Source organism: Lemur catta, chromosome 15 (genome assembly GCF_020740605.2).
Source record: "Lemur catta isolate mLemCat1 chromosome 15, mLemCat1.pri, whole genome shotgun sequence".
NCBI lineage: Eukaryota > Metazoa > Chordata > Mammalia > Primates > Lemuridae > Lemur > Lemur catta.
Genome location: NC_059142.1, coordinates 21,168,521 through 21,186,623, shown reverse-complemented (window position 1 = coordinate 21,186,623; position 18,103 = coordinate 21,168,521). Strand labels below are relative to the sequence as shown.

General features: G+C 40.3%; 1 protein-coding gene and 1 long non-coding RNA gene across 6 annotated transcripts in view; one reads left to right on the top strand and one right to left on the bottom strand.

Moving 5' to 3' along the window:
• Positions 1-12,969, bottom strand: part of RHOT1 (ras homolog family member T1) — a 61,470-nt gene extending 48,501 nt beyond the window's left edge. For 2 of the 5 annotated variants that reach the window (XM_045525444.1, XM_045525443.1), the window contains exon 1: positions 12,696-12,946. In XM_045525444.1, the coding sequence (XP_045381400.1) occupies positions 12,696-12,771 (76 nt within the window). In that variant the 5' untranslated portion in view covers positions 12,772-12,946. Of the gene's footprint in view, positions 1-1,218; positions 1,255-12,695 lie in introns of all 5 variants that reach the window. The other 3 variants (XM_045525442.1, XM_045525445.1, XM_045525441.1) reach the window with 3 other exon arrangements.
• The window catches only part of LOC123620317, a 34,923-nt gene continuing 29,720 nt past the window's right edge, over positions 12,901-18,103 (top strand). Inside the window, exons 1-3 of the long non-coding RNA XR_006728803.1 lie at positions 12,901-13,090; positions 13,854-13,951; positions 15,839-15,906. This is a non-coding gene — a long non-coding RNA (uncharacterized LOC123620317). The remainder of the gene's footprint in view (positions 13,091-13,853; positions 13,952-15,838; positions 15,907-18,103) is intronic.

The window sequence follows — 18,103 nt, the reverse complement described above, 5'->3', positions numbered from 1 at the left end:
TTTTCTAGATTTTCTCTTTTTTTCTTTTTTTTCTCAGCGTGAATTTCCAAGTCATAGATTTTTTAAAATAAAATTTTTACTACTAGAAAAGATTAATAAGTATTATTTTAGAAGTCATTTTTTGGTAGCAAAACTTGTCATGTTCTAAATTGACAGAGGGCAACTGAAATTCACCCAAAGGTTGACAGGTTAAATCCATTCTTTCATCCCTTCAACAAATATTTCTGGAACACATCTACATGCCAGGCACCATTGCTGATGATGGGGCCACCACTGATCATGGTGACCACATCTTCCCTACTTTTATGCATATTACATTCTAATAGACTTACATAGCTATTTAACACCTTCTACACATCAGGATAAAAAGAAAGATTCAAAACTGTAACCATCTCTGATTCACCTTTCCTCTATATTTAGCAGTCAAGATCTGCCAAATTTTCCTTTAAAATTTCTAATATTCATTTCTTCCTCTTTGTTCCTCTATTTCCCTAATTATGGTACTTTTATTAAAATAACTCCCAGTTGCCACCTTTCTACCCCCTGCTCCAGTCTCTTCCCTCATTAATCTACCAACAATACAAATACCAGTCCATTTTTCTTACACACTCTTCTCATTTTCTAACTCACCTAATCAGAAGACTTCTTTGACTCTCTACCTACCACAGCAAGGTGAAACATTCTATTGGCCTTTGAAAATCATATATAGTCTGACTTCAACTCACCTATCTAATCTCATTTCCCACTATTCCCCACAGACACAATTTGCTCAAATAAGGCCATTCTGCTCCAATGAATCCTGTCCCCCTCACACGGTTTTCGTCATCTAAAATGTCCTTCCCTTTCTCCTCTCTACTTTTCCAAATCCTAATCACCTTTCAAGGCCAGTTCAAATCTACCTCATCCTTGAAGACATTCCAGACATACTGTAGCTCTCAATTCTTCTACTTCCTCCTTTGAACTACTGCTGTGCCACATAATTTTTATTGGATTATAATTTATATATAAGGTATATACTCAAGGTAAGAGTCTACATTAACACAATAACCAAATATTTGGAAACACTTGGATAATCAACTAAATTTTCTAATTTTATAGGAATGGAAAAAGGACCTCTGACACTTCAATCAGACTGAAATTTGTGACTTGCTTTCACTTTGCCCAAGCACAACAGTATTGCTACAGCTTCAGCACTACCACTAGGGAAATCAGTCTCACCTCCTGGAGCTTCTGGAACTCCCATTCAAAGCTTTCCTTAAAAGCAATTGGAGAGCTGTGAATAGCAGGTAACTGCTAAGGCAATTCAAAAAAAGTTCTAAAATTACTTTATTTGATTAGTTTTTAGTAAAAAAAAAATAATGTTGAAATTTCAAATAATATTAAGGAGGGTGTGGTATAATAAATACATCTGGTCTTTGTCCCCAGTTCCTGGCATAGAGCTACAGAATCCCATGGAATTTCCTGAATGATAGGAGCATCTTTTGTTATGAATAATGAGCCCCTTTCAGCCACACTAGAGTTCATCATCCTAATGAGGTGACTCACAGGGAAGAGGGGGAATGGAGCAAGATAGCTTCAGGATGGGGGCTGGTCACCAGAAAAACCAACTACATGATCAGAAGCTTGGAACTTTCAGCCCCAACTCAAACCCTCCAAAGACAAAACGGTGACTGGAGATTGAGTTCAAGTACATGGTCAATGATTTACTAAATCATCCCTACAAAATGAAACCCCATATAAAAACTCTAGACATCAAAGCTCAAGAAAGCTTCCTGTCAATGAAGCAGGAAGATGGTGCACCTTGACTCTATGGGGGAGTGCTCTTGCACCCAGGGCCCTTCCCTGTGTATGCCTTCATCTGGCTGTTCATTTGTATAATTTTAAGTATAGCACTTTCCTGAGTTCTGTGAGTTATTCTAGTGAATAACTGAACTTGAGGGGTTGCGGGAAACCCTGAATTTGTACTCAGCCAGGCTGAAGTACAGGTAACTTAAGGGGCCCACTTGCACCTGGCGTCTGAAGTAAGGGCAATCTTTTTGGGAAACTTGCTCTTTGGTGAAATCTGATGCTAACTCTGGGTAGTGTTAGAACAGAATTGAGTTGTAGGACACTCAGTTAGTGTCAGAGGGCATGAAAGGTTTTTAAGTCATAGCTTAAAAAAAACTGAGAAACATTGTAATAGATTTTCTACCCAACATCACTACTTCCACCCAGATACATCTGCACCCTGTCTGGATCAAACTAGGAAAAACATTAGAAGAACATACAGAGTATTAATTTACGCTTCTATACAACCTATCTTTTTTGTGCAGACTCCTACTATTAGTTCATTTGATAATTATTTACCTGATTGTCTTATAAGTACAAAGTTTAGTTTTAGATACTATGTGGGGATAAGACAAAAAAATGTATTAAATAAGACAAAATTTCCATAAATGCATGGATCAAGTGCTATGTTCAGTCATGCATGTAATTTAAAAATGAAGGAAGGGAGGGGGGGAAGGAGGACGAAGGAGGAAGGGGAAGGAGGAAAGAGAAGGGAAGAGAAGGAAAGGGAAAGGAAGAAAAGAAAGGTATCTATTTCTCCCAGAAGTCTCTAAACATAAATTAATAATCAGTGATTCAGTTAAGTAGTCTGTATTCTTAAGACAGTGTTTCACCTGTGAGATATCTAGGCAACCTTCTAGCATACCACCAGTGATCTCCTCTAGGACTTCCTAGACCTCCTTGATGAAAGTATGACATTTCTAACCAGCCACTGAGCATCTCCAGAAAGATTAAGGAACATGTATTTCACTGTCACCCATAGGAAAATCCTCAAGGGCAGAGAACGTATCTTTATTGTTCATTGTTGAATCCCTAGCTCCCAGCAAATCATAAGGCACTTAATAAATGCAGCTGTATAGCTCAGCGGTTAAGAGCACAGATTTGAAACTCAGGAAAGTGGATGATTACTTCTGAGGGAAAAAGAGGGCAATAAAATGAGAAGGGAGTGTCAACTGGTAATATTTTATTTCTTCAGCTGAGTGATGGGTATTTGTTTTATTATTCTTTATTACCTTTTATATAAATAATTCATCAAAAAAGAAGAAAAAAGAACAGTCTTTGGAATCAGACAGAATTGGGTTGAAATCTTAGTTCTAGTACTTAATAGCTGTGTTTCCTTGGGCAAGTCATCAAGTTTCAGTTTGTTCATCCATAAAATATAGCAGAGGAAGCAGGGTGGGAAGGTGCAGAAAGTAAAAAATAAAAAATAAAAAATTTTTAAAAATTAAAAAAAAAAACATAATACAGACCAGCCTCACAGAATTGTTAAGAGGATTACTTAAGATGAGAGCTGTATAATGCTTAGCACGATACCTGGAACATATTAAGTAAACAAATGTTAGTTGCTGTGATGATGATGATGATGATGATGAGTTTGAATTAAAGGAATTAAGTGAGCACAGGCATGGGCCAAAAAATCTGGATTCAGGAACAAGCTTTTGCCTTTAACACTATGACCCTAAGTTGTCACTGACTCTCCCTAGACCTTAGTTTTCTCATCAGTTAAATCAGTTTAAAAGAAAAAGGTGGGGGGTTGGACTATCTAAATGTTTATAATATATGCTTAAACTACCATGTAGCAAACCTAGAAAACAGGTCTGGGCTGGGCACAGTGGCTCACGCCTGTAATCCTAGCACTCTGGGAGGCCAAGGCAGGAGGATTGCTTGAGCCCAGGAGTTTGAGGTTGCAGTGAGGTACGGTGACGCCACTGCACTCTACCTGGGGCTACAGAGGGAAACTTTGACTCAAAAAAAAAGAAAAGAAAGAAAACAGGTCTGTAACACACACACAAAAAATGCATGTTAATGTTAGATAAGATACAGTACCCTAGGCCGGGCACGGTGGCTCACGCCTGTAATCTTAGCACTCTGGGAGGCCAAGGCAGGAGGATTGCTCGACGTCAGGAGTTCAAGACCAGCCTGAGCAAGAGCGAGACCCCGTCTCTACTAAAAATAGAAAGAAATTAGCTGGACAACTAAAACTATATATAGAAAAAATTAGCCAGGCATGGTGGCACATGCCTGTAGTCCCAGCTACTAGGGAGGCTGAGGCAGTAGGATTGCTTGAGCCCAGGAGTTTGAGGTTGCTTGCACTAGGCTGATGCCACAGCACTTGAGCATGGGCAACACAGTGGGACTGTGTCTCAAAAAAAAAAAAAAGATACAGTACTCTAGAAATGGCAGAAAGATCTGCAAATTGTATCTGTTTTAATTATGTATGGAAAAGTGATTTGGCAGAAACATTTATCTAGCTACAAGAACAAAGTAGGACTCCACAAGGGTCCAGGAACTTCTAGATCTTGCTGACTTACATGCAACATTTTATAACTTTTTTCCTTAATAACTCCATTCATCTTGGCTTTGTTTAAGGTCCCAGCAACCCCAAACCTTCAGCTAACTTAAGATAGTATTCCTCTCAACATCCATAGCAGTCCATCCTAATTCCACGTGAGTATATACAATGGCAGCAAAATACAGATGCTTCTTGACTTACCATGAGATTACTTCCCCATAAACCCATCATAAATCAAAAATATCATAAGTTGAAAATGTCTTTAATGCTGGCAATACAGCAGATGGTCCCTGACTCACAACGGTTCTTCTTGGGATTCTTCTACTTTAACAGTTGGTTTATACAAATAACAGACAGCAGACAGAATGCTTCTGTGAAGTCTCCTCAAGTCTATCAGGCCCTGTACTTTATGTCATTTATTTCAGCAGTGCTATAATTCCCAGGTACTCAAAACAACAAGCCTTTTAAGGGATCCAATGCCTTTATAATTCCTATGACCTTTGAACTTCTGGGCCTTTCTGGTCCCAGTAGAGATGTCTGCTTTTCCCTAGTGTCTCCAAAATTCCACAGCTACCACCAGCACAGATGTTCCCAGACATACAAGACAGTGGTACCAAAGAGTGGGAACAATCCAGTTTAAGTTACTTACATCAGCTATTACCTTTTTAAGTGTGATATGTTTATTTATTTCTTCATTCATATCCTGTCTTATCTGGAAAAGAATTTGAGGCAATTTAGCACTGACTATGACATAAAAATACCATCTAGTTTGCGAAGTAACTGCATAATAAAAGATCCTTTAAAAATCAAAGAACATGGCTAGACACAGTGGCTCATGATTATAGTTCTAGCTACTTGGGAGGCTGAAAGTCCCATTGGATTGCTTGAGTCCAGGAGTTTTGAGATCAGCATAGACAACACAGCAAGATCTGGTTTCTTAAAAAAAAAAAAAAAAAAAAAAATCAAAGGATGTGAATCTCTTCCACATAAAAATCCAAGAGTAATTTTCTTTTTTAAAAAAGTTCAAAATTGGAGCAAGAAAGACTGACTACAGTGAACTTAGGGGAAAAGTCTGGCATGTTTTCATCAGTAGCCTTTTGGAAGGCTAGTGACATGATAGCTACTTCAATAAAGGATTATACAGATGTGACTGAGTTAAGAAATGCTTCAGTGAATCTAAACTAGAGCTTTTTGCTTCCCCTAAGGCCTGCCTACCTAACTCTGAGAGAGGCGATCAAAGAAATAATGAAGCAGCAAGTTTAAAATTAAAATAGGCCACTTTTTTTTTTTTTTTTTAAGACAGGCTTGCTCTGTTGCCCCAGCTGGAGTGCAGTGGTGCAGAGGCATCATCATACTCCTGGGCTTAAGTGATCCTCCTGCCTCAGCCTCCCAAGTAGCTGGGACTACAGGCATGCCACAAAGCCCAGCTAGTTTTTCTATTTTTGGTAGAGACAGGGTCTCGCTCTTGGTCAGGCTGGTCTCAACTCCTGAACTCAAGCAATCCTCCTGCCTCAGCCTCCAAGAGTGCTAGGATTATAGGTGTAAGCCACCATATATGGCCAAAATAGCAAATTTTATTTATTTTTTAATTAATTAATTAGTGTTTTTTTTAATTTCAGCATATTACAGGGGTACAAATGTTTAGGTTACACGTATTACCTTTGCCCCACCCAAGTCAGAGCTTCAAGTGTGTCCATTCCCCATATGGTACGCACTGTACCCATTAGGTGTGAATATACCCTTCCCCTTCTCCCCACTTAAGCTAATTTTAATTGAGATATAAATAAGAGTGCCTTAAAGATAATGAAACATTTTAGAATATTCAATTTTAAAAACTATTTAAATAAGCCTTATAATCAAAAAAGTCCCTTAACAATGAATGATAGATATGAATATAAAGATTAGATACATTTTTATTAATAACCGCTGCAGAAAATAAATATTACTTCCATGAGAGAACAAAATCCCAAGCTCTTTTTTAGTTATTATATCAATTTTATATTTAGTGTAAAAGTTATAGAACAACTACATATAAAATATATGAAAAATAATTTATTACAAATGAAAATTTATAATATATAAAAATGTAATATAAATATATTTTTAATTTTAGTTTAAATGTAAATATTAATATGGAGGGGAAAAAGTATCCTTTGTTAGCCAGCCATCTAATGGTCTCTATTTCTTCTATTTTGCCTGAGAAATACTGAAGTGATCTATAAAAACTAAAAGGCCATAATTATCCCCAAGGACAGAAGGCCTTCTGATCCAGTTCAACACAACATGCCACAATTTTGTCTGAGACTCCATGCTTCTAAGTAGGTCATCCATGGAAAACATAATTCATCACTACAGAACAAATTATCTAGATTTATCCAAGCTATAAATTTCTTTGTCTTTGCATCACATCTTTTGAATATCCAGTTCCAAATGACAGCAAATTCCTAATATTCATGAAGCAGAAATAACATTCTCTGGTTCCAATTACCACCCTACCATCTATATTGGCTATTTTTCTTGATAACCGACACCCCTTCCTTCAAGTAGCAAAGGGAACTACTCCTCATTTTTTATCTGCTTCTTTATTAAGAAGCCTTGTTGGCTCTTCCTAAATTATTGTAATTAGAATACACTAGGGGGAGGACGGTGACTGTGGAGTGATATTTCTAACTGGAAACTTTCAGCATTTGGGGAAATAGCTAAACATTGTTCCAAAGGAAAACTTCTCTGACCATATGCAGACGATGTGGCCTGCAGGACAAATGCTGTCGCACAGCTACAACCTAACCCTCTCCTTCAAACCAGATCAACACTGGTGCCAGAGGAGCAAAAACAACAAAGAATAGGTTTCAAGACACATGTGAGGATGATATAGAAAAGACTCTATTTATGAATAGAATGGACTCTTTAGGCAGAATGGCCATGCAGAAATCTGAACATTCTTGGCCACAGAATATCACCCAAGTAGTAAACAATAGTATAATTGAAACTGGAGCAGTTTAATCTTTAAATATCATTCCAACAAAGACGAGAATGAAAAGTAATATGGCCTTAAAATGACCCTAGAGAGTTTTTTTCTAAAATAAATGCTGGCTTATACCTAAGTCTCTTTGACTCTTACACCTAGCTTATACATGAAGCTCTTTGCTCCCACCCCTTCTATCCTCTAAGATGGCCTCTGTTGTTTCAAAGCAAAGTTGACCTCTTGGCAAGACTATGATTCTGGCAGCCAAGACACGACACAGACATAGCATTATCATCCTAAAGCACTGTTCTACTTTACTGCCAGAACACAGGAATCTCCCAAACAAAACCAAGCTAAGGACACAGAATAAGAGAATGAATGAATGCCACCCCTTCAAATCCTAACAATGACCACATCAGACTGGATTTAAGAAAAGAGAATGGGCTGGGCGTGGTGACTCATGTCTGTGATCCCAGCACTTTCGGAGGCAGAGGCGGGAAGATTGCTTTAAGCCAGGAGTTCAAGACCAGCCTAGGCAACATAGTGAGACCTGTCTCTAACAAAAATAAATAAATAAGGAAAGGAAAAAACGAAGGAAGGGAGAGAGGGAAGAAGGGAGGGAGATATGGAAGGAGGGAGGGAGAGAGGGAGGGAGAAAGGAGAATGACCACATTTTTATGACTGAGAGGAGTAGTTTGGAAAACAAGTCTAAACAAACTGAACTAGCTTGAACTCATTTATTCTTGCAAGAAACACTTAAGTGCCCACTTTGTGCCAGACCTCCTCTAGCCACTGAGGATATAGCAACAAACAAGACAAATCCTCTGTCTTTATGAAGCTTCCTTTCTAGCCTGAGAGACAGGAAAACAAATGGGCATCCAAGATCAAGCCACCAGGAAAAGAAAAAGAAAAGAAAAGAGAAACAAATGAACAAATAAGCACAGTAATAGAGATAATGACTAAATCGGGGCCTTCTTATAGAGAAAGGAATGAAGGACAGAGTAGTTACACAACTGTTATGTACTTACAATCAAAAATTAAAAATTGGCCAGGTGGGCGCAGTGGCTCACGCCTGTAATCATAGCACTCTGGGAGGCAGAGGCGGGAGGATCGCTTGAGGTCAGGAGTTCAAGACCAGCCTGAGAAAGAGTGCCTGTAGTCCCAGCTACTAGGGAGGCTGAGGCAGGAGGACTGCTTGAACCCAGGAGTTTGAGGTTGCTGTGAGCTAGGCTGACGCCAGGGCACTCTAGCCTGGGCAACAGAGTGAGACTCTGTCTCCAAAAAAATAATAATAAAATTTAAAAAATTAAAAATTGGAAGAAAAAAAAGAAGTAGTATAAAAGAGAAACAAGGGCCTTCTCTTGTGGGCCTACATTAAAAAGCTTGGACTCTAAGTGAAAGTAGAAATCATTGGATAATTTTTAAAGTGGATAATAGGATCTGAGATATTTTTTAAAGGTGGATCTGCCTGCTACATGAAAAATGATGAAAGGAGAAGCAGAGAGACTGATTAAGGGGATATTGCAAAAGTCTCGGCCAGAGCCACTCAGAGTTTAAACTAGTTTATCAGAAGTTACAATGATAATCAGAGTTAGACAAACCAGGTAAGAGCTACCAGATTCATTTAAAAAGAGGATATTGGTTCCATTTTCTTAATGAATATGGCCACTAGAAAACAAATATATCTCTAATTTAATTTAAAAACAAGACTTTATTAAAACTAAAACTATCCTGTGTATTTTTAATGTAGCTACAGGATTTAGATAAAAGGATAATAAGGCTTTTGTGAATTTTATCTCAACAGGGACATTTGTTAAGCACACTAAAGCAAATCTAGTTAAATATTTAGGCCAGTGAATTCGACCATAAATATTATGACCTGAAGAACTAAGTTTTGGGTGGGTGCATTTTTAAAGACTTTTAAAATTTTGTTTTGTTTAAAGAATAGTAATTGACTTTTGATTTGGGCTGAAAGGGATTGATATTTTCAATAATTAAGATGCATATATTTAAGACACTTTGGCTTTCTCTTCAAATAAATACCTTAAAATTTATAGACAGCTTAACTTCTTTGATCTAAGCACTAAGTAGTCATTAAGCAATTAGCATTAAAGCCTGGCTGGATGAGAACTGAGCCAAGAAAAGATACATTTCACCTCAACAGTATAGATAATGGTTTAGCCGACAGAATATTGAAACCATTCACAACTATTTCAGAGCTTCAGTGAATGAAGCTGCTACTATGTGTTTCAGGGAAAGACTGACAACAATAAAATGTACTGAAGTGACAGAGAGTGAATGAACAGGCTTTACAACAATAACACCAGAGATGACACTTCTTTGTCTTGGCTTTTCCCATTCCCCTCAGTTAACCATCTTAAAATGACAATTGAAAACCAAACTTGTTCAAATAAGCAAGTAATAACTCACATTGCTACCCTTTTTTCTTTTTTTGAGACAGAGTCTCGCACTGTTGCCCAGGATAGAGTGCTGTGGTGTCAGCCTAGCTCACAGCAACCTCAAACTCCTGGGTTCAAGCAATCCTCCTGCCTCAGCCTCCCTAGTAGCTGGGACTACAGGCATGTGCCATCATGCCCGGCTAATTTTTCTATATATATTTTTAGCTGTCCAGATCATTTCTTTCTATTTTTAGTAGAGACGGGGTCTTGCTCTTGCTCAGGTTGGTCTCGAACTCCTGACCTCGAGCGATCCACCCGCCTCGGCCTCCCAGAGTGCTAGGATTACAGGCGTGAGCCACCGCGCCCGGCCACTACCCTTTTTTCTAATATCAGTGGTGTAGATAAATCCATATATCAGACCACTATTAAAAAAGCCTTGGTTGCACTTATGTTTAATGTGTGACCTAGCATTTAAAAGTAATACAGCTAGGCTAACAGTTGTCAAATATTTACATCAAATCTCAAAAAGTAAAGACTCAAACAATTCCCCCCAAAATATCATCCTTTAAAATAATAATTAAGGCTGTGCACGGTGGTTCATGCCTGTAATCTCAGCACTTTGGGAGACTGAGGCAGGAGGATGGCTTGAGGCCAGGAGTTCAAGACCAGCCTGGGCAACATGGTGAGACTCTGTCTCTATAAAACAAAAAAAATTTTAAATCGGCTGGGCATGGTAGCCCATGCCTATAGTTCTAGGCACTCAGGAGGCTCAGCCTAGGAATTCCAGATTACAGTGAGCTATGATCTGACCACTGCACTCCAGCCTGTGCACTCTAGCCTGGGTGACAGAGTGAGAACCTGTTTCTAAAAAAAGAAAAACACTAAAAAACAAACAAACAAAAATTCAAATTATATATTCTGATTAACTATAATTCTATTTCTAATATTTTTAAATGTGAAAAAAATCATATATATGGCAGATGGCTAAAGCATCAGGTACCATACTTTTAAGAAAAATGACTTCCTATGGCCAGGCACAGTGGTTTACACCTGTCATCCCAGCTACTTGGGAGGCTGAGGCAAGAGGAATCGCTTGAGCCCAGGAGTTGGGGGCTGTAGTGCACTTAGATTCTGCCTGTGACTAGCCACTGCACTCTATCTAGCCTAGGCAATACAGCAAGATCCTGTCTATTAAAAAAAAAAAAAGAGTTTCTTTCTCAAAAACTAAGGCTTTCTCCTGTGTCAAGTTGCTCAATATGATCAGAAAATTCTTGCACATACATACAGTTTTATCAACTCTCTTAATAGCTTTCATTTCTACGGAACATGGCTTGCAATTTTTCTAACAAATTTTAAATTATTTTATGCATTCCTAAATAATACTGTTAATATTTTAACTTAAATGTCCTAATGCTGACATATTGTACATATGTACAGCATTTCTATTAGATGTTTTATACACTAATGATATGTACTTGCTTCCTTCCCAAAATATGGGATCTTTCTTTTTAAAAAAAATTAGTGTAAAAATTATTATAAAACTATTTTCTGATACATTTAAGGATCAGTTTTTTAAGCAGGTCATCTAGTCACTTTCCCTATCTTGCTCCAAAAGCATCAGTATGAATCATAACATCTTCATGAACTTTTGTCAAGGAAGTCCATGCAAAATGGTGATTAAGATATAGTTAGTTATAAATAAAAACTAAAATCTACAACTGCAAACCAAAAAGTAAACTATTAGTATGTCTGGCTAAGCTTACTTCTAAATTCTAATTCTAAAGGAGTTTTCTCCAAACAACAGGTGAACAGAGATGTCAATGAACATCAAAAAACACTACAGAAGAAGGTAAAAATGTGTTAACTTTCTTCCTGGTGAGTTCAACACAGTGATATGGAGGGGCTACTCAAGAATGGAATGCCATTTAGAATGGAATGCTTCAAAACAGCAATGGCAGAGAATTAACTAACGTACTTGAAAACAAACAATCCAGTCCTCCCAGTCCACTTTCTTATTTTAGTCCTAGCAATGAAGTCACATAACTTGCACATTGATATCAAGTCCTGCTGTTCTGTCCTCATGTCAGTGAACAGAGGCATTTCTCCTTTATTGTAACTTCAAAAGGTGAAATCTAAGACTCTCTAGGGGTGTCTCATGCATCTGTTTGGCTCTCGTGCCCATTGTTATTTATGAATTAACTACCAAGTAACTGTGGAACAATAATGCTTAAAAAGAGGGTGAAAATTGGGCTTCAGGGTAACAATAATTGCCTCAACTAAAGGACCCTCCTGGATAATTATCATTCATTGAGCACTTGCATAACTTGAAGTTGAGACTAAATTTTTGAGGAAATTACACGAGTACCAGGAGTTATTCCAACGCAAAGTATAATCATCGCTTTAAAAGCTCCCTATCTTAATGTCAATGCGTAGAGGGAGCGAAGACCGCGAACGCACAAAAATCCAGAAACCTGACCTTGTCCACAAGTCGAATAGTTCTGCACCCCTCCCCCTAGCTTTCCCGGGAGCCAGTTCAGGCAATCCCAATTGGTCAGTCTGCCTATTCCAGCACCTGCCTGGCAGTGACAAGGGGATCTCCAGGGAAGACAAGAGGGTCTGAAAGCAGGCAGCCTGGGAGACGGTGAGGCCCAGGAGGAAAGCAGTCGAAGAAGAAAGGGAGGAGAGGATCTTCGGACGCATGCGGTCGAGCGGTTAGAGCTAATGGGGACATAGCTCGGGAGCCGACTGGGGAAAAGGGAAGAAAGGAGGGCCCAGGTGAGGTGAAGGGATGAGGGCCGCCGGCAGGCAGCTGAAAGGGCAGAGCGAAGCAGCCGGGAGGCCTGGGGAGACGCGGAGAGAGGGGATGCAGAGAGGAGGGCTGTGAGGGGCGAGAAGGACTCAGACTGCAGGGTCGGGGGCTGCAGGGGCTTCCGGGGACGCAGGGGCAGGGCAGACCGGGGCTGCAGCGGCCAGGCCGGGCGTGCGGACTCACGTTCTCCCACCAGCAGGATCCGCACGTCTTTCTTCATGTCGGTGGCTCGCAGGGGCCGGCCTCGGCCCGCACGCATGGAGTGGACTCCTCTCGCCGGGGGCGCCCACTCCACGGCGGCGCTCAACTCGCGCTGCCGGCGCCACCTGCCAGCCTCTTCGGCCGCCGGAGCCCGCCGCGCCGCCTACTCAGCCGCTTCCCCGCACCGGAGCCGGGACAGCGCCAGCTCCGCCTCCTCCGGCCCGGCGGGCGGTGGCGGGGACGACGGCGCGCGGCGAGGGACATGCGCTTCCGGAACGCGAACGCTCTCCGGGCCCGACTGGCGCTCCTGCAGTCGGGCTCCCCGCCGCGCCGAGCCGGAGTCTCGCCCACCTGCCCCCCGGGCACAGCGGCTGGGGGTACGCTTTGGGCCCGTAATTTGAGTAACACATTCCCTAGTCCAGACCCATTTATTTTGCGGATAGGAGCAGGAGAAGTTTCTCGTCCAAGATCACATAGCTAGAGGTTGCCAGTGACTCAGAGCAAGGATCTAAGAATGGTCTCACCAGACTATAAATTCCGGGACGGCAGCCACCTGCCTACCTGGTTTTCGGCTGTGTCACCACCGTGTTGGACATTGCCCTGAGAAAACGCTTGATCCAGTAGGATGACTGGCTCCCAGGGTCGGGCCCTTTTCCACTACCCAAAGCTCATCATCTTAGTTGCTTTTTGCCTGTGGTGCTTATAAAATATAATTATAAAGTAATGTTGTTATATTGTGTGAACAGACTCATTTCCTCGTAACCAAACTAAGTGACTTTCTTCTGTCTACGTGGCTTATTTTATGGCAGGGTCTTCTGATGCTTCTCTTTACTGAGGCTTACCCAGCCTAATGCTACATACACAGGAGGCCCTGGATAATAAACTCTGATTTTCCTAACGTTGCCTTAATGTTCTCCTGACCCTCTCCATCTGGAGGAATTTGTTGCTACATCCCTAATGCTTGGCACACAGTGGGAAGTAATTAAGTAAATACATAAATGATATATATATATTTTTTTTTTGAAGTAAAGAGGAAGCACTATCTGGGCATAATGTACCTTTTTTCTATCTTAAATATATTACATAATAAATTTTTAAAGAGAATAAAATGTGCATAATACCAATCTCCCTCTCTCCTAGGAGAAGCCATGTGGTCTCCCGCAGCAGTTAAGAGCTGCTGGCAAATTTCTGGGGTTTGAATCCAGATTCCATCATGCCTAATAGCTATGTGATCCTAAGTAAGTTCTTTTACTTCTCTCTGCCTGTTCCTCCTTCTGTAGCATGGCAATACTGATAATAATACCTACCCCTTAAGGTGGTTGTGAGGAATAAATAAGATAATACACATCAAGCATTTGGTACAGTGCCAGGCTCAGAGTGTGTGCTCTACTGATCTCAGCTATCATTATTATCACAAAAGTTCACCGTAAAGTTGTACTGCACAGGTTTAGAGACAAATATGTTGTGTTCACTACAATATTTCACCATCTTCATTATATGATGTCCCAAAGGAGCACAGGAGAGTTAGCCCTTTCAAAAACCATTCTGGCTAGGCACGTGACTCACACTTGTAATCCCAGTGCTTCAGGAGGCTGAGGCGGGAAGATGGCTTGAGGCCAGGAATTCGAGAACAGCCTAGGAAACATAGCGATACCCTCATCTCTATAAGAAATTTTTTTTAAAAATTAGCCTAGTGTGGTAGTGCACAACTGTAGTCCCAGCTACTCGGGAAGCTGAGGCAGGAGTATCACTTGAGCCCAGGAGTTCAAGGTTATAGTGAGCTATGATCGGGCCACTGCCCTCGAGCCTGGGCAACAGAGTGAGACCCTTTCTCTAAGAAAAGTAATTAATTAATTTAAAAGAAAAACCAAACCACTCTGTCCCTGTCCATGACAGGATAGGATAAGGATAGAGATGAGAAAGACACACTTCTTGTTCACTGGGAGATAATGAAGTCATATTCCAAGGTGGATGCAAGATGCAGATAAGGTGCTTTAGTCTCCCTTCTCTCACCCATACCTCAATGAGTGGAAATGTGAAATTTAGGAGGCTTGATTACCTAATCTTTCAGGAAAAAGTATTCCTCAGAATTTTAGTGTTACAAAATGTTTAGGTTAGGAGAACTCTTAAAGAGCACCTTTTCCAATCCCTTTACTCTGTAGGTAAGAAAAGCAAGGTCCAGGCCAGGTGCGGTGGCTCACACCATTAATCCTAGTACTCTGGGAGGCTGAGGCAGAAGGGTTACTTGAGGCCAGGAGTTTGAGACCAGCCTGAAATAGAGCAAGACCCCATCTCTACAAAAAACAGAAAAAATTAACAGGGCATAGTGGCACTTGCCTGTAGTCCCAGCTACTCGGGAGGCTGAGGCAGGAAGATGGATTGAGCCCAGGAGTTTGAGGCTTCAGCGGGCTATGATCACACCACTGTTCTCTAGCCCAGGTGACAGAGCAAGACCCTGTTTCAAAAAATAGATAAATAAATAAATAAAATAAATTATGAGGGAGGTGACTTCTGTACACCTCTCTGAGCCTGAGGATAGAGCTTCATGATGACACACACTGCAGCAAAACATAAGCCAGAGAATAGAGTTGTTGGCATTAAATTTACTGTTGGGATTTTACAGATTGATTGTAATATATTAAATAGATTGGCTAAGGCCAAGAAGATAGATTGGTATCTAGACAGCACGGATGGAATTTTCCTCTAGAGGGCTAGGAAGAAGTTCTACCCTCACTATACAGGTTTCATGACTCCTCAACTTGCAGGGGGCACCGGGAAGTCAGAGCAAAATGCTTTGGACAGGAGATAAGAGAATCCATCCTTTATGCCTATCAACAGGGAAACTTGCAACACAGCCTCTCTGAGTCTCTGAACAGCAGAACACCCAAGGCCAGTGGGCAGGCCTGCTGGGTAGAGGTAGTGTGTGTGAAATGACTGACATTGGGTGGAACAAGGGCCCGTCTCTGATTGGTGACTTAGACACAGTCCTGGGCAGGAGGCCAAATAAGACTGGGTTTGGCATCAGTCCCGCTCTTCAGACCCATCTATCTTTGGTCTCTCAAGTTAAACCCAAAGCAGCATCCATTATCTGCCTTTTCTTCACTTTTGTCTCCCATTCCTTCCAGGACGCCTTTCTCCTTTTCGTAACAAGTACAACTCTGGTGGAGCGGAAAGGCCAGTGCCTTAATACCAGGTAAATACTGAATTTCATCTTGCCTTTTAATGCACTTGTTCTTGGTTCATTGTTTAAACATCCATGTCCTCTACATAGTCACAAGGGTCAGTCTCTAGAGGACATGGATTCTGTTTGCTTGATTTGGCTTGAAGGTACCTCACTCAGCATAATTACTTATTAAAAGGCGTTTGATTATAACTGAGTTGAAAGAACATTTCCAGACAAGAGCCTCATCTGTTGATGAGCTTGCATCCAGTTTTCCTTTTCATTTCCTCAAGTTCCTTCCAGATACGTTGGAAAATGAATACCCTTAATTAAGAAATAATTGGTATTGAGAAGCCTCCCTGACCTTCCTCTCCCCAAATGGTCTGAATTCCCTGTGGAGTGGTTAAGAGCATAGGCGCTGGAGTCTACATGTTATCTCGAATACTTTGCTAGCTGTGCAACATTAGGCTAATGACATAACTTCTCTGAAAAATATAAACCTCATCTGCAAAATGGAGCTATCTCATAGGGCTCTTTTGAGAATAAAATAACACAGGTAAAGGATTCCTCACATTCCTTACCACACAGTGCATGCTCATGTATCACCCTTAACAGCTGCATTTTAAATTTGGAATTCATTTGCTGATTTGCATTATCTTTCCAAGGCAAATTGATTAGCCTGTCCACCATATTGTAAACTCTGAAAGGCAAAAATGCATTTAATTTTTAATCACTTTAGAGATATTAAAAATTTTGCTGACTTATATATATAACAACCAGTGATTCTCAAAATTTCTTAGGCCACAGGCTAAATTTTTGCAAAACAAAAAAAAATTCTATAGAATAGTAAATTTATAGTTTCTGTTTACCTCTGCAAAGAAATCACCAGAATTAAATATATCCCAAGAAAATAACTCAAAAGAATTATACAGATAGATAGATGTGATATATACAGTCAGCCCTCCCTATCCACAGGTTCTACATCCTTGCATTCAACTAGCCAGGGACAGAAAATACAGTTTTCCCAGAATTTGGAACCCATGGTTACAGAGGGCCTACTCTTCATATCTGCGGGTTCAGCAACTGCAGGATTTGAGCATTTTGGTATCCATGGGGGTCCTGGAACTTATCCCCTGTGGATACCAAGGGATGGCTCTGTGTGTGTGCGTGCGTGCGTGTGTGTGTGTGTGTGTGTGTGTGTGTGTATAGTGTATTTTTACTATACTTTTTCTATGTTTAGATATGTTTACATACACAAATACTTACCATTGTGTTACAATTGCCTACAGTATTCAGTACAGTAACATGCTGCCCAGGTTTGTAGCCTAGGAGCAATGGGGGACAGTCTTGTGGGACTGAGCCCTTAACCTGTGGGATCTCCAGGTAGATAGTATCAAAACTGAATCGAATTAAAGGACACCCAGCTGGTGTCTGCTGCAGAACTGCTTACTTGGTGTATGGTGGAAAACCCACACACATCTGCTATCAAAAGTGTTGTGACTAGATTTTGGTTTTTTTCCCCCGATATCTCAGATAGATATATTTTGTTTATACCAATACTACACAATAGTAAAAAAAATAGAAAAATGTACAGTTGTAGGGTAATAGCTAAATTATGATAGAATGATTGGAATTTTATGATCATTAAAATTAGTGACTATTAATGATAGGAAAAGTATAAAATGAGTGAAAAAATAGTTATACATGCAACTATGACTATGTAAAAACTATGTGATATATTCATGCATTTTTAACCCTCTATACTTTTTAAATTTTGAACTTTTACAAGCATGCGCATGTGTCACTTGGGTAATTAAAAACTAATGGATGGGCCAGATGTAGTGACTCACACTTATAATTCCAGCACCTTGGGAGGCCAAGTTGGGAGGAACGCTTGAGGCCAGGAGTTTGAGACCAGCCTGGGCAACAGTGAGAACTTGTCTCTACAAAAAAATTTTAAAAATGAGCTGGGCATGGTAGTGCATGCTTGTAGTCCCAGCTACTCAGAAGGCTGAGGCAGGAGGATCGCTTGAACCCAGGAATTTGTGATTAAAATAAGCTATGATCATGCCACTGCACTCTATCCTGGGCAACAGAGCAAGACTCTGTCTCCAAAAAAAAAAAAAAAAACCTAATGGTTGTACATAAATATATAAATATTAGATGATGAGAGCAGTACAAAGAAAAAAAGGTGTTAAATATTATGAATTAATTTTTAGTACAACCATCT